Raw genomic sequence first — 17,003 nt, 5'->3', positions numbered from 1 at the left:
GCCCTGCTCACCGGGAGCCGCCAGCGCCCCTGCCGGCTGCGAGCGGAACTGCACCCGAGGGGAAAGGGCCTGACAGCCGAGAAGGCTGGCACTGGGTTTGTGATTGTTTGCTGTTACTGCCATAGTTATTGCTATTGACTGGTTATACACATATAGATATATAATAGTAAAGAACTGTTACTCCTGTTTCCCATCTCTTTGCCTAAAAGCCCCCTTGATTTCAAAATTATAATAACTTGGAGGGAAGGGAGTTGCATCTGCCATTCCAAGGGAGGCTTCTGCCTTCCTTAGCAGACACCTGTCTTTCAAACCAAGACACTTAGCGACTTAGAAAATATCATGTCTTGTATTATCTAGCCAGGCAAGATAGGAACAAAAACATTGGACCAATTCAGGAAATAACTGGAGAGGGTCTATTCCCCCTAGGGCACAGAAACAGATTAATGGCATTTCTCTACTGACAAAAAAAACTTGTATCTTTTTTCACACCTGTTTTACTGCATATTTGTATGATACAAATGAGAAGAATGCAAAAGAGAATCAAACAAAAAAGTTCAAAAATGTATATGCATTCGGGGCAGGCTGCCAATGTGAATACAACACCCCAGTTCCATCAGCAAATGTGGGTGAAAAAAACTAGTGAAGTTCCAACCATTTTACTCAGGGAAAAACACAGAAGTCCCCTGACCACAAAGGCAGCTTTGTTCAGTTTTTTAGTACAAATAGTGAGCTACATCTCAACAGAGAGGGGCACTACTTTTGTAGTAGTTGGTCTGATTTGCACTTTTCCAGATCCAAGCACTTTGTAACTCTTCCAGGTTGACAACTGTATATGTCTCTTGTACGTCACCGTGGGCTGAGGTGGAGGAAGGAGGTGAGCCCAGAACATATCCAAGCATGGATCAGCTAGGTAGCAGCCCCTGGCCCAAGGGCTAATCTTATTCATTCTCTTCCTTTCAGCTTTTCCATCCTGGGTTTGGAAACCATAGAATCATAGAATGGGTTGGGTTGGGTTGGAAGAGACCATCTAGTTCCAACCCCACTGCCATGGGCAGGGAACCTTCCACTGGACCAGGTGACTCAGAACCCATCCAGCCTGTCTGGTCAACAAGCCCCAGCCTTCATCCCCACCCCCAGCTCAGCAGGTTCTGGCTATCATCACATCAAGAAGTGAGCTCCCAGGCGCTATTTTGACGAAGTGGGTGGCCCAAGGCATCCTGATGTCCAGACCCTGGCTGGGCTGTGCCCTGTGAAATTGCAAGATATACCCAAGGAGAGCTCCCTGAGGCCCAATCTGTGCCCCACTAAAGTGTTTCATGGAGCCATGGGCACCTGGCACATCCCCAAAGCCTGACACCACTGAGAGCCCTGAGGACATCTATGCCCTGCCCTTGGGGCGGTACCATGACCTGTGCCAGTACTAAAGCATCTGGTACATCTGTTACTTGTAAGTAAAAGGCACGATTTCCAGATGATGCACACTAGTATCGATTTTATTTGAATGCAGTTCACACCGGTTCTTTACACCAGCTGTCAGCAAGGTCTGAATGACCTTGTTTTAAGTGTTTATGTTCTCAAAAGAAAGAAACATTATCTGAAGCCTGGTTTATGTTTATTTTAAAAGAGCAAAGAGTTTATTTTGAAGAGTCCAACTGAAAATGTTTAAAAGACTATGATAGATACCCTGAAGTATGGATTGCAAAACTTGAAATGTATTGCACATGTTGTATGGGCCACTGGCAAATAATAGGCAAGCAGTGTGTGCTTACGCAGTTGGGAGTATCCAAACTGTCGTTTGGCTGTCTTATTTGCACAAGATGTTGGACAAAAAATTAAAACAGAAACAAATGTGCAAATAATTTTGTATCTTGCAAGTTGAGAGCATAGTTACAAATGAAATACCATAGCCCTAAAAAGGCCAATCTTGAGTCAATGCTAAGCAGTCTCCATTTGATCTTACTCTCTTTCCTGAATACCCCCTTTTTAAGACTAGAAGTTTCTTTTTTACGAGAAAATACCCTTATTCTGCATGGACCACTGCCCCCGGGCAGACTGATCACTATTCAGACACTGGTAGGACAACAAGGTATTGCAGAAGCATTGTCACTGAGAAACCCCACAAGGTTAAAGCAATGCCACCTCTTTCAAAATAAGTAACAAGGCTGTTTTGCAGATGTCCTGGACACAGACTTTTCCCACTCCCTATTTCCTTACCCAGTCCTTTTCTTGGATGGTCTCTGCAAAGGTCCTTGCACACACAGCTGAAGGTCGAGTCCCCATACAAGCTCTTGGGACAGCATGAAGTTTACAACTACCTAAGCCACAAAGTTTTAGATAAACTCTTTGTTTCTAGACCTGAAGCTTATGAGCTACATTTGACTTTGACATATGACTGCTTAAATCTCCTGTCATTTATTTCTACTGCTAGAGATAACCAGCAAAACTAGCAGAGCAAATACTGGCACAGTATCATTTTATCGGTAACAGTGACATACTTTCGCTTTTCAAATGTACATGATGGGTCTAGAAAGAATTTGTTGTGGAAAATTTATACAGAGACACACACACACCAAAAAAAAACATATTAGAGCACAACAAGTCCCCTTAGCAAAATACAAGCAAGACCTGACAAAATAAGCAGGGTGACTAGTATAACATAGACTTACCTTAGCCCTGCTTTTGTGCTGATGTACACCTGAGTATGCAATCTGTGTACACACAGGCAACAAGCATATTGGTATCTTAATTCACAAATATTATGAGAATAAGAACCAATTTAGAAATTTATTTGGATTACTATTTATTCCCAGTTGTCATAAAACACAATATAACCTACACTGCTGGTATATTTCATCCAGAGAATCATAACTACTTCCAAAGCAGGATTATTTACTAACCTCAGTACACTACTCAAGCAGCAAGAACTCCTAAAAGACACATCCCAACACAGTAAGACTTTCAAACTTTTAAAGTAAATTTGATGCAAAATTTCTAGGAAAAGGAAAAACATGGCAACTTGCAAAGTGGCATCTAGGAGGTACCTTATATTCTCTATCATTCTTTGTCTCTACTGTTAAAACTCATTACAAACTCTAATTCAACTACAGGAACTGCATTCAAGAAAGAGAGGGAGTAAGAGCTGATGACAATCTGGATAATCTTAGTACAATAGCATCAGTCAGCTACCAACTCAACTCAGCAGCAGTCTGAAAAGGGAAGTGATGGATCTATTCCAAGAACAGCAGGAGGGAAGGGTATAGAAAAAGCAGAGAACTTACCTCCACAAAGAGCTCTCCAGAACCTTCCCCATGTCAGTATGATAATACTTGGTAAGGATCAGGATCACCTAAAAGAAAATGAACATAAATAGATATAAATATGTAAACTGATGTAACAAATAGAAACAGATCATGAGCAGCATTAGTTTGGAAAATACAAAAGTGAGGCTTCTGAAAATCTGAACAGCACTTCACCTCATTTTTAACTCTTAATAGTTTTGCTTTTTAGCCTGGCTTTTTCATTTCTCTTTCTGGGAAGAGTGATTTCAGCACTTGAAGTTTTCTGCAAACCTGATGACTGTGAAAGATTGCCTATTTCACATAAGCAGTGGAGTTGGAATTGTCACATAAATACCACCACCACATGACATCCCCTAAGCAATCTTTATGACTTTCTGATTAGGAAAAACCAATCTGGTTGCTAGTTTAAATTTAGCAGGCAGCTCTACAGACACAATTATTTTTTTAATCCTAAGTGTTAAACAATGGTGATTAACTTTGATTATCCAGATAAAAAAATCAGGAAAAAAATGAGCTCTGATCTTCCTTACAAGATCATCAATGCAACTTCCATGGCTATCACTTCTCATTTCTTGAAGTATCACTTTTTCCCCTTCATGACCCAGCTCCATGCTCAGTAAATTATTCATCTACATCACCAACAGCCAAGAAAATACACAAGCAAATTTCATCCACAAAACATCTTCACCCTATGAAAAGTGTCAGCAAGAAATGCTTTCCATCTGCTCAACATGTGACAAATTCACTGGTCAAATAATGCAAAGCACTAGTCCACAACCACTGTATCAAGCTGAATGCTATGGTTTATGTTTAGATATTTTACAGATTTCTTTCACTTGCTGTCAGTCCATATTAGTGACTCTTAGAGCCATGTGCCCATGGCAACCCCACAGAGGTGGAACAGGCTGGTTCCTTGCACAGCTGGAGGCTTTCTTTAATGTGGGGTGAACACCAGTCTCCAACATTTTGGAGCAAGCTCTTATTTAACTGGCACTGCTCTGTTCCTGCCCACCAGATTAAATCTCCAGCAAACAGCAACTGTAGGCATTCACTTCAGTTATTCAGATAATTAATATGCCGATGATACATTTATCCTGTACTCCTTGTATGCTGGAACTTGTGAGAGAACAGAATTCCAGACCATGGATGTTATTACATGATACTGTGGAAATAATGCAGTGTTTTACAGAACTGGGGTATAATACCAGTCTCACTCAGGGTTAGCCAAACCTCATAAATTTGCAACACATATTCCTGGATGTATATTGATATAAGCAAAAGTGGAAACAATACATAATTCATAAGCAGTATTATTCCCTCCTGTTCTCAAAAAAGTCACAATCTACCAGACGACATTTTTGGAATTTGATTATTTATAAAAATAAAGGTTTGTCTTAAAAGAAAGCAAAAAAAAAAAAAAAAATTAATAGGTTACTACAGGACTTACAAAGCAAAGAGAAAGAAACCATTTCCCAGAGGAGAGTGTATCTATGGATGAGATTCCTGGCTACAGCCCAAGCACATTCCACCAGGTCAGCTATTCATTGTATTGTCAGTGTCTTAACTACAGCTTTTTCTAGTGCTTGCAATTAAGGAGAAAAAGAAAGAAACTTCCCTACTGGGAGCACCTATTGGCTCCAATTATTAAGGAAGAAGTTTCAGACTGTGCTTTTCCAAACAAGTGTAATTCCTCTTAAGTCAAAAAAACTAATCTGGGTTGTTTTGGTTTTTTTTTTAAGAGATACTAGAGCGCATATTTGGTACATGAAAATAAAAGAAAAAATACCTAAAAATACAAGAGATTACACTTTGTTTCCTCCCATTTATGCAGAAATGGAGACTGAATCCTGAACTTAGTGAGCCAACTTTTTTCATCTCTGTACATCTTACAATTACAACTTTGCAAATTCAGGTAATTTTTGGAAAGTGTGCTGGAACCATCCTGCCACAGGCTAAGCCTGCTGTTTCATTCCTGAATTAAACTGATTAAAATCACACAGAGAAAATCCTCTTGGGTCACCCTCAGTCCACCTGCTTTGAGCATAACCTGTATGGATGCATCAACAAAGAACCTTCCAGATAAGCTATTGCTGTAACTCAGCACCTGTTGGAAGTGTTAAAGACTTTCAGGCTCACAGTACTGCTGGCTAGCAGCAGTTCATCTGGGGATGCACACACCAAACCAGAAAGCCACTGCTGTTCCACAGACTTCAGCTGAATAGCTTTCAGGTAACTGCAAACGGCAGCCATAAGCAGTAAAACTTGACACTGCAGGATTGGTGATTTAAACTGAGGCAGAGCTCTGAAAAATAGATGTCAGTACTTTCCAATTTGACTGGTAAATTCATGTAAAAATTAAAATACCTTATTTTACACTTTGGAGTAGAGAGAATGAATTAGTAGGAAAAACAAAGCCATAATGAGCCATCTTTGAATTCTCTAACACCATTAGCAGCAGAGTCCTGTCACAACTAAAGAAGTATGAAGCTGCTGAGGGGCTGACCATCCTTTCAACTTTGCCACTGGATTTCATCCCAGTATCTGAAAAATGGAGGTCAGCTATTTAACAGATTTTACAGCATCATCCTCTAGATTGTGGGCACCTTTTCAGGCAATCCTGCTAACCATAATGGTACTTTTTCTAAATTAACAGATAGATCCAAAGAACAGAAGGAATTATTTCACAATGAAAGCATAAAGGTCTTCAGGATCTCTGGATTCTACCCATCATTTTTAAGAGCAGAAGCCTGTTTCACTGATTTCATTTTAATGAGACTCTAATTACGAGCATTTTACAGGCTGGATTGAAGCCACTGGTTCATACGCATGGTTCTCCTAGTTAAAGTGCTTGGGTGGCCTGTGGCTGGGGAGAGGCACAGCAGCAAGTGAGCAATGATCAAGGATATGATTCTTAATCATCTCATACTACCATCAATCATGGACAGCTAAAATAAACTTAACCTTTTTCTGTTATTATTTTACAGCTAAAATAAATTTAGGCAATGATGGAGAATTAGATTTACCAGATTTTTTACTTAAAGATGGATTTACAGGATTATATAGAAATCTCCATCCAGGCTTCCAGAGACTTGTGAAATCATTTAAAATCATTTTATCTTAAATTCACCCACAATTCTTTGAGTTCTCTCCCAGAGTATGACAATGGAGGTGACAACAGTGACTACTGTTGTGTGCTAGGGGCATATGAACACCTGATGGTGCTTCTGGACAAAAATACTGAAAAAGAAAAAAGAAAGTGAAAACTTTCAGCTTTTATCACAAAATTGGTACTCTATTACCTGCTTCTTTACCAAAGCCTTTGGTAAAGGCTTCTCCATAAAGCCAGTGTTTCTCCCTATGTGCCACAGTATGGAAGAAAAATCCCTTAGGATTCTAAAAATCAAATGCAATGTACATTAGAAGTTTTCCATGGAAGAAATAACTAGCTCCAGTCAAATTTCTCTACCTCATTCTCTTCCCCTCCCTATTTTTTTTTTTTTGGGGGGGGGGGAGCACAAATAGAATTTTGATTCTCCCATGTCAGTTCTCTGCTTCCATAACTTAGTTGCTGCCTGTGTGGATTTTCACTGTTACAGTAGTCACAGGTCAAAACTCTTCTCCAAACAAAGGAGTTGAAGCAGTTTGGATCCCAAATCCTTTCTGGGTATATACCTGTCTTCAGGAGTGCACTGGGTTTTCAGTGAATGACAGACCAGGAAAACAAATGGAAAATTCCACAGATATTATTACCCGTGAATAATGAAAGTTCGAATGATCTATGTTTATCCCCTCTCCTTTTCTGTTGCTCTCCTCTGAAAATGCTTTGCAGCAAGGCTGGACTGAAAAAAACACAACTTCACTTTACAAGACACAATGTGCTTTTAATAATTTCCTAATAAAATTTTGGCTTTAAGAAGCCTGTTTTAATCCTCTCTTTTCATTACCATGTCAGCTAAGAGGGCTGAGAAAGGAAAAAGGAATGAATTCTAGATCAATACTTTTCCTGGTGTTTATATTTTATCTTTCTGTGGAGTATTTGCTAAGATCCTTATCTTTTTAATAAACATCAACTTTTGGAAAACTATTTTATTTTTTCCCCATGCTCCCTCCATGATTCTTTTTTACATGGACCTTTCTTAATAAAGATCTCTCTTTAGCTGTACGAATCTGCATGTAGATAGAAAAAGTTTTATTTGACCCCTGCAATTGTGATTTTAAGTTTTTGGTTGGTTTTGGGTTTTTTTGCATCTATTCATAAATTTAATAGCAAAAGTCTCATACTTTGCAGTTTTTGTTTTTTCTCAACATTTTAGAAAGTGACAGCATGCTGTAAATACTTCTGGGCAGCCAGGGCTACCAGGAAAATAAACTCCTCAGACAGATTCAAGTTTCTGCAAACTTTTTAGCATCTAGTTAATTTAATTCATATGAATGAACCCACTGAAATCCAAAGAAGTGTTTATGAGAGTCACTTGAACCAGCACTTAATACTCTGTACAACTGGAACATAACCTGCTGTTTTGCTCAAGAACACAGCCTCACTCACCTTTTCAGCTATTTAACTCTTCCACTGTACACCACAACTATTCTGGGGAGATGTAGATGTTCTAGGCACAGCCTATTAATTTGTCACCACCACCCCCTGTAACTCCAAACCTTTATTGACAACTAATAATCAAAAATGTCCCTAACAAATTATAGGCAACCACCTACTGCTCCAATCCCTCAAGCCATTTCCATTTTTGCAGCAGCAGGCTCTTCAATCATCATGCTAAAGGCAATGTTAATTTTCACATTTCTTATTTAAAACAATGACTCTTATGAGAAAAATAAAATTCAGGAGATTATTAATATGAAGGTACATTACTACAAGGCTATTATGTGGATAAACTACCATACTGCTATTAATAACTACATCATAATTTGATTATGCTGGGAAAACTAAACAGAAAAAGAGCATTTAGGTTTACTCTGATGCAGCATTATGAGGAAAGGTGAAAAAGCAAACATTTAAACCATTACTTAAGATATTAAGAATTCACAGTATAAGCTTCTACTCCTCTCTGGTAATAAAGTTCACAAAAGCAATACATGATTTAATATAAAATACTTAAAGAATTAGATTTCTATTTCTTCCAACTAAATTGTATTGGGAGACAAGAGGACTTACTGTGTATGAAGTCACTGACTATACTAGTGCACTTATCTTCAACATTAGTAATAATTCCATACAGTGAATTAATTCAAAATTCAAAGTAAGACACAGTAATGGCTCAAATCGTATTCTCTAAGAGGTATTTCCATCCACAAGAGCCGGATAAGTGCATAGTCTTGAAAGCAGAGGTTGTGATTGCTTCCAGATTCAAAACCATTTTAAACCTAGTACTTCACACATTGACCCTGAAAACATTCATACAGAAGAGTAACTTTAGGATATCAAATACATTTAATCCACTATCTAGCACAGAACAGGATTATATTCTGTTAGCTCTGTACAAACACAGAACAGGTAGACAACCTACTGCCTTGAGGAGCCTACAGTTCAAGTTCAGAACACAAGAAGTCTTCTATACCATCACCAACTCATGCCAGATTTTCAACACAAGCTCCTAAGAAAATTATGTTTACGTGATGACACTCCATATATATGAGGCTGTATATATATGGTTTTGGCTCCTCATCTCTACCTTTTAATTCTAAATCCACTGACTGATTTCAATCGTATTTAACAGGGAAGTAGATAGCCATATGGCTGAAGGAGCCATATCAGTTTATACCACAAGTCCATGGCACAGACCCATCTATAACAGCAATAAATAAGTACAAAAATTATAAGAATGGGGAAGGCATATAAATAAAGATTCCTCCCAAATATATTTTCCTATCTTCAGTAATTTGCAACTCAGGCAGCTGGGCTGCCACTGCAGTTTTTAGCAGTTGGCTACTTGGATAAGCACAGGCTTCTATGTGGTACTGCCTGACCCATCCACACCAGAACAGAGACTACTGTTATGTAACTGTAAATGGTCAGCCCCCAAAAATCAAAGCATATGTAGAACTGGTCAGCCAACATGGACTGCTGCTACTTGAACATATTCATGTTGCTGCTCCTTTCTAGAACCATTAGATGCAGGTCCAAGATTTCTGGGCATGCTGCAGATGCAGAGTTCACTCAAGCAAAGAGGATCTCAGTTTGAAGGCCACAGAATTACTAGACTCAAACCTGCAGTTTTGGAAACTGCCTAACATTTTAACTACTTATTCAATTAAAGTTCCCGTTCTTTTTCAAACAGCCCAAAACAATGTCACTTCTGACACAAAAATCTGCAGTTTTCTGTCATTGCCTTTTACTACACAACCAGAGCAGTTTTTAGGTTAAATATTTAACATAGCATTTGATAAGTTCTTAAAACCACATTTGCAAACATGCCAAGAGAATAAATTTCTAAATCATGAAGCAAGAATATTTTTTTCCTTAGTCTCTCTAGTCTCCTAATTGTATTTTTTTTTTAAATACAGACTAGCTTTACTTATCTTCCCTAGTAATGTATTCTAAATTGAATTAACAATCCTTCCTGTAGAACCAAACTTATTATGTGAATATTCTTTTTCATTCCCATGAAAATTCAAGAGGAAGCAGAGCTAACATTGAAAGGTGGCATATGTAAAACATCTTTAGTCTCTTCCAAATATTTCAGGAATCCAATATTATGGATAAGCTGTTTACCTCAGTCATCACTATTATATAGCTATTCACTACCAGAAAAGAAAATTCAGATTTTAAGTGCAGTTTGTGAAATATTCCTGGTCTCTTATGGAGTGTTACTGCCCAATAGTAAAATATAAAACTTGAAAGTGAGCTTCTAATCCACATCACTAAATCCTTTCTCAGGGCTAGAGCTTTATTTAAAAAAGAAAAACATTTACATATAAAAATAACTATGCTTCTATGCTTTTTATTTCAAAAATGAAATTATTACGCAAGACATATGGAAATAGCTATAGAGGAGGATACCAAAAGCTGGGCAGAGCATTCCTTTGACGCAGGGCTGTTGGCAGACATGTTCACATTGGTTACTCTCCCTCACAGCTGCTCTGTCTTCACCAGAACCACAGGATTCAATATCATTGTACCAAACAACATCATATTTACCAGAGGTTTCATCAACCTACAGTGACCTCAAAATAACATGTAATTATCTCTGAAATGGCTAATGGTGTTCAAGTGAGACCTAATTGCCTATCTTTATAAAGACTGTACATGTAAGCAAGGACTTTAATGCTTCATCAAGACCAGTTAAAGAGCCACACTGTTTACTATCCTTTTTTATCATGAATTAGCACTGAAATTTATATTACCTGAATATTGTAGGTGCCTGAAGTTGTTCTCTATGAATGAGAAAGATAAACATGGGAACATGGTCTACAGAGTGGCACATGGGCACACTCCTACCTGAAAGGAGTTCTGCCAGGACAAACGTAAAGACTGAGACAGCTCTATTACGGTGACAGAGTGATGCTGATTAATATTTCAGCCAGAAGACCAGAGACAAAACAGAGGCAGATGCAAAACTTGTTTCACATCTTTTGCGATATGGAGTGTGTGTTGCACTAATCAGCATTTACATGGTCAGGGATACTTTAACTTTGCTTATTCCAAAGTCAAAAGCAGGCCTGGACAATGACACAAAAAGAGAGTGAAGGGGATTGCCGAAAAAAAAAAAAAAAAGACAAAAAAAAAAGACGAAAAAAAAAGTCAGATTGCCTAGTAAAACAGGAATAACCCAAAAGAGTTCTGGGGCTGATACTCCAGGTGCTATCTAGGAAAAGTCCTTTAGTCCCCCAGCTCGATCATCCTCCCAGTGAGGGGTGCCTGGATGCCTCTCCAAACAAGGACCATTCTCTCTGCAGTTTCTCACAGGGACAGACAAGGCTCAACACCACCCACTTCTCCTGGGTAGGAGTTGGTCTCTCTATGACTGCCTTTCATTTTAACTGTTTCATCTCTACTCATCTTGCTAAAAGAATTAATTTCAGAAGTACCAACACACTGCCCCAGCGTGATGTGAGAGGGAACCATTCACACTCAAATGCCAAGCCTGCCCGCTCCCCATGGCCCCACTGAGAATAAATTTGGAACATCTCAAATGACATTAACAGAATTCAGCTACTGTAAAATACTGGGAATGAACCCCTTTGAGAAGAAGGATGAAAGCACATTTATCTTCAGCATTATTCCTGAAGCAGCAGAACTTCACATCCATGCCAATGGAAAAGGCGTAAAGGAGCTGAGGGAACATCCAAGTGGGTTAGGAGACTATTAGAAAGGGCTTGGGAGCAGTTGAGAAAATTGGTCAGGGGCCAAATACGTCAAAGAAAACATTGGAAGCAACTGAGGGAGCACTGGAAAGTTCTCCACATTCAGTCTGAAGCCAAACCAGGAGATTTCCAATCTGTGAGCACTGAGTTTTTGCCAGCTTTTTGTGTTTCCTCACCCAGCCTCTGCCCTAGGTCTCCATTACTTTAAGAGCCATGAAGACATAAAAAAGCTAAGTGGAATTATATAGCATTATCTGTGAAAAGGAACAGCTATTTCACCAGGCAATGCCACTTCATTTTGGATCCCTCTTGTCATACAGACACTATGCTTTCGTTTAACCAGTATGAAGTATAATAATATAATCCATCATCTTAGAGCCAGGTTTCAAATTAGCCTCGCATTCCAATCTTAAACCTCTAATACATTTTAAATGACCCTCAGATCAAGTAGGTACAAGCAGGAAAAGATTGTAGGCCCTGATACATGAGATCTATATTCCTTTATTTTACTCCAGTAAAGACTTAAGTATTCAACAGTTTCTTTGGCGACAGTTTTTGCATGTCAGCATTTAATCAGCTGTAGCTAGAGCTGCAAAGCTGTTTCAGTAAGAAACTCTTAATATGAAATTCTCCCCCTTAAAGACTGATGTTTTTAATGGTTGTTCTCTCTCCTGTGATCACAGATTGTTTTAGAAATATGATAAATACTTCTTTTTTCATGTCATGAGCACTACTCTTTTCTGTCTTCATGGATTTAAGGATAGGTGCAACAGTTAAGCAGCACAAGAAGTGGAAGAAAACTATTTTTAATTCATGCCTAGAACTCTTCTGAATTGTTATCTCTACACTTACACCTTCTCATGGCTCTTTTCTGTAGAAATGCAGTAATTTCAGTCTTCTTGCACCCCCTTACCGTAATGTCTATTTTACAGTTGAGAAATGGAGGCAGAGACTTATCACTGTAGTTTATCCCAACTTTAGGATAGAAATAGAGAGAGATACCTCTAGAGATCAGTTTTGCCCATCAAGATGTGAACAGTCCTTTGGAAGTACTTTGTTTCCTACTGATTTATCATACTGAGGACCTACACTTCCAGCTTGACCCTCCCAGAAAGACTGGATGAATCCCTATCTAAAAGAGCTGCAGAAGTCCAGGCAGAGCAAATAACAACATATAAAGCAAGAACAAACTGAGGAGCAGGATCAACAGACACGTCTAAATTCCATACGCCAACCCCAAGGATCTTCTTTTCCAATCCATGATGCCCCCAGACCCAAATCCCACACCCTCCCAAGACCTTTCAGGGTCCCAAGACCCTTTCCCTATCACTGCTACCCACAACACACAGCAACACACTCACACTGTGGAGCCAGGAAGTCTGCAGTAGTTATGTGCTTGTGTACCACCAATGTCCTGACATGTAACAGAAACTGTGCCAAAGAGGCAACATCTTCAGTAGGGGAAAAATTCTTTTTTTTCCTTACCTCCCTTTCCACCAAGGAATAAATGAAAAAGTAAGGAAAGAGTTGAAGAAAATTGTACAATGATATATATCATCTCAGAAGGTTGAGCGGACTAAATTTTGTAACAACTAAAAAACCCCACATTTCATTTCTTCAAAATGGTAGGTATGACTATGATATGCTTCATACCAAGGTACTTTACAACAGAACTTTACACTGTCGGACACTTAAAACTTCTGTACAGTGTACATGACATTTACTCTTGTCCTCCATTATATTGAGCATCTCTCTGGAACTGCTATTTATTTTCCAATCTTTTTCCTAATGAGTTTGTTCTATATTTGAATTGTAAATGCCTCTCTCTATTTATATTTTATTTCTGAAACTTAGAGAATAGTCTTCTCTGTTTACCAGTCAACAGTCTTTTTCTTACAGAAATTAACTTATCCCAAAACAAAGAAAAAATTTGAACCTTTTAATTCTTGCAAATTGTTTTTCTCAAGTTAGGGGCTTCACTGATGCCATGACAGAAAGACAGTAATAAGCAGAGCACAGAAGCTACAGCCCAAACCCAATGGCAGCTTTTCAGCTGTCTAGCAAACTGATGTTTTCGTTGCTCCCTCTTTACCCTTCCATACCCATGCATTCACTTGGAGTCTGATCCAAAGTCTAAATCAATGGGAATCTGGATCAAGCCCATTCTAAACAAAGGAAAAGTAAATCAGATCTCAAAATTTGCTACATGAAGAGAAGGATCCAATTTTGATTAAATCAGTATTTGCAAGTCTCACAAATTTTGCACGCAGGAAAACAACCATGTTGTATTTTCCACAAAATGCATGTAATTTTACAAACTTATAACTTTAAATGTGAAGTTATAATGGCCATGAGACTACTGAAAGAGAATAGCTAGAGTTAACCTTAACGATGCAAGCTTTTTCATCATACAGCATGAACTTACACTGCTGAAGGTATCTCTAAATAGACATTTCTCGAAGTAAAGTTCATTCACAATGTACAAGAGAAAGTAAGCAGACGTAACTACTGGAAGTTACCTCAGACCTATTATGTCAGTCCCTGATCAACTACATACATTTGTTGGTTTTTTAAATATTGTATTTTTGCAAGAATTTTACAAGATTAGAGGCCACAGGAAAAATGCATCACCCATATGTTTAAAACACCATTCAGTTCCTTTAATTTCCCCACTTCAGAACAAGATGTATCTTTTCATCAGCACAGAATTAATATTCCAACCTTTCCCAAGCCCATCATCTTCTTCGGGCAGTAGGCCTTTATTTTTCAAAAACAAGTAGAAGGAAAAAGAAGCTTTCAGTGCAGCCCAATAAACAGCTGTAAAAGATTATTTTGTAGACACAGTAAAATGAATAAAATATCCATTCAAGTCTACTCAGCCACCTCCTGAAGACAGAAGCATGTCAAAACTGGCCAAGTTTTAGGAAAAAAAATAAGTAAATAAATAAAAAACTTCTATCCTCCCTGCCAATTCTTGAATGAACTATCTTTTTCCAAATAGAAGACCAGTGACATTTCTTCAAGAAACACAGTTTTAAAAAATAAGGAAACTAAACTTTATTTCAACTAAAATTTGACTTTTAGCAGTCAGTTGTATGAATGGTAACCCAATGAAAATGTTTGTGTGTGATATAGGAAGAATACAGAGCAAAATGGCTCAGGCTTTCTATCTGAGACTTAAAATGAGCAAGGATAACACATCACCACATTCGTTAATTAATACAGCATCCTTATTACTGCTGTGTGAAGAAAGAAATTATAAATGCTGAAGTTCAGTGCTGGAGATTTTAACTCATTCCAGGGATTTTCTACCTGTGTTCACAAACTGCCCAGCTCAGAGCACTACCCACAGAAACCTAAGCAGTTTCAGGGGCATTGATGCCATACCAGCAGAGGAAGAAATCAAGTCCCCTCCATATTCCCTGGTCCAGAGAAGGAGAAAGCATTCTTTAATCTCTGTGAGAACAAACTGACAGCAAATACCCGAAATGGTATTTTTTGTAGCTTCTCTATCCCTTCCCCAAATCACAACACAAGCAGCCTGAAATGCATTTTTCAGGAAAGAGACGTATCACATACAGCTCTTAATCAATTATGCTTATTAACTAAGGTACCAACAGATGACAATCAAATAATTTTTGAACAAAAGAAAGATCCAGAGTATGGATATAAAGGTCAGGGGACTATAGTGAAGAAGTAGAAACTATCCAATACCTGGAAATAATGCAAGTTCTCCATGAATAAAATAAAAAGGCAGTAAATGTGCTACCAGAGAAATGCATCAGCCAGGAAGGGGGCAACAGATACTCAAACACATCAGTTCAGTTTCTTGGTTTCTATCTTAACCAGAGCAGTGTCTATTTTCTCAGTGGGTTAAGCTATTTGGAAATCTGTCAGTCCCTAAGAAGTTTTTACTCATTGGTCCCTTAAGAAAAATAGCTTAGAGAAATACTCAGGGCCTCAAAGACAGCTCAGGCAAGTCTTTGTTTTGGTTTTAGCATCCTGGTACATAGGGTTGTCCCTCCTTCCCTTCCTTTTTTTTTTATTTCCTCAGAGCAAAGAATACTAACAGTCTGTGACTGTGCATGACTAGCTCATACAAAGCCAGACAGAGATCTGCAAACTGAGGTCCCAACTCACCAGGCCCAGAAACAGAATTATGATAATATGAAGTGTAATCTGAATTTTGTAAAATGGATTTGTGTCCAAAACCAAGACTAGTTGCTAATTCTTTCTTTTCCTTAAAAAAAGAAAAACCAACTTGCATACTCCTCCCCCCATAAATCAATGCATTATAGACACATTTCTCTGGATTTGTCTTTAATTACCATTCAGCTCTGTAGTGACTCTCATGGTTATTTCACACTGATAGACCAGAGAAAAGGGTCCATCCCACTGCAACTAGAAGAGAGGTAGGAGGATGGACAAAAGTAAATGGTGTGGGGGGAAAGGTGGGAATCAGCAAGCTTCCATTGCAGTTCAGTCATTTTAGTTTCAAAGATTATGAAAATTTTATTTTCAACACCAAAGGAAAATGACAGAAATAAAAAATTAAATAAGTGCCTGGAGCCAAATGTTTCCTACTCAGAATGCTTAGAATTGAGCTGCAAATCTATGGAAATAGATATTTCTTAAAGAAATTGCAACTACAACCTTAATTCCAATAGTGTTCGATACAGTGAAATGTAACAGTCCTCATAGCAGGTAATGGCAGATAATGATCACAAAGCCAAATGGTTTTTTGGCTAAATTCATAATGCATCCAAGATGATAAAGGCTACAAAGTAAGTGTTTACTAGGGTGGCGGACAAAGTAATTCTTTCCTGAACTAAAAAACTAAAAAAGAGTTCCAGTATTTATTTATGCAGCCAAGCAAGTAATGATGACTTAATTCTTGAGTAAATTTATCTACCTTCGGTCTTTAGCTATGGGATCTTGTCATGTGCTTCTAGAGAAGATTAAAAGACCTCTGCTGACAAATATATTCTCCATAAATAAGTACTTATACACAGTAATCACATTGGGTTTTGACCTTTTCGCTTTGATAAGCTTGATGAGTGGCCTTCCTACAATTCACCTCATAAAGCTGATTTTTCAGCATCTGGATCATTTTTTTGGGTCCTCTCCCTACCCCTCACCCCTTTTCTTCAGAATATATTCTCCAGAATTTAGGACATTTCTGAGGTGAGGAAACCAGATTTGAGAAGCAGCAGCTACCAAAGGCAAAGCCAAGTTCATTTTCTAACTTGTTCTTGATATACCCTTTATGGGCAGTCCACAAACAGCTTACAGGAACCTCACCACAGGTTTCCAGGAATAGCGATTCTGGGATAAGCCAGCACAGTGCTGCTACTGGAAAACTAAGTTAAAACATTTTGTTCTTCT

At 38.3% G+C, this 17,003-nt stretch overlaps 1 protein-coding gene across 6 annotated transcripts in view; it reads right to left on the bottom strand.

The window, feature by feature from the left end:
- Positions 1–17,003, bottom strand: part of SORCS2 (sortilin related VPS10 domain containing receptor 2) — a 545,059-nt gene that overhangs the window by 367,899 nt on the left and 160,157 nt on the right. For all 6 annotated transcript variants that reach the window (XM_017727682.1, XM_017727678.1, XM_017727679.1 and 3 more), the window contains exon 2: positions 3,279–3,346. In XM_017727682.1, the coding sequence (XP_017583171.1) occupies positions 3,279–3,310 (32 nt within the window). In that variant the 5' untranslated portion in view covers positions 3,311–3,346. The remainder of the gene's footprint in view (positions 1–3,278; positions 3,347–17,003) is intronic.

The sequence above is a fragment of the Corvus brachyrhynchos genome, unplaced genomic scaffold, assembly GCF_000691975.1.
Source record: "Corvus brachyrhynchos isolate BGI_N302 unplaced genomic scaffold, ASM69197v1 scaffold80, whole genome shotgun sequence".
Classification (NCBI taxonomy): domain Eukaryota; kingdom Metazoa; phylum Chordata; class Aves; order Passeriformes; family Corvidae; genus Corvus; species Corvus brachyrhynchos.
Note: the sequence above shows the minus strand (reverse complement) of the source record. Positions and strands in the feature narration are given on the sequence as shown.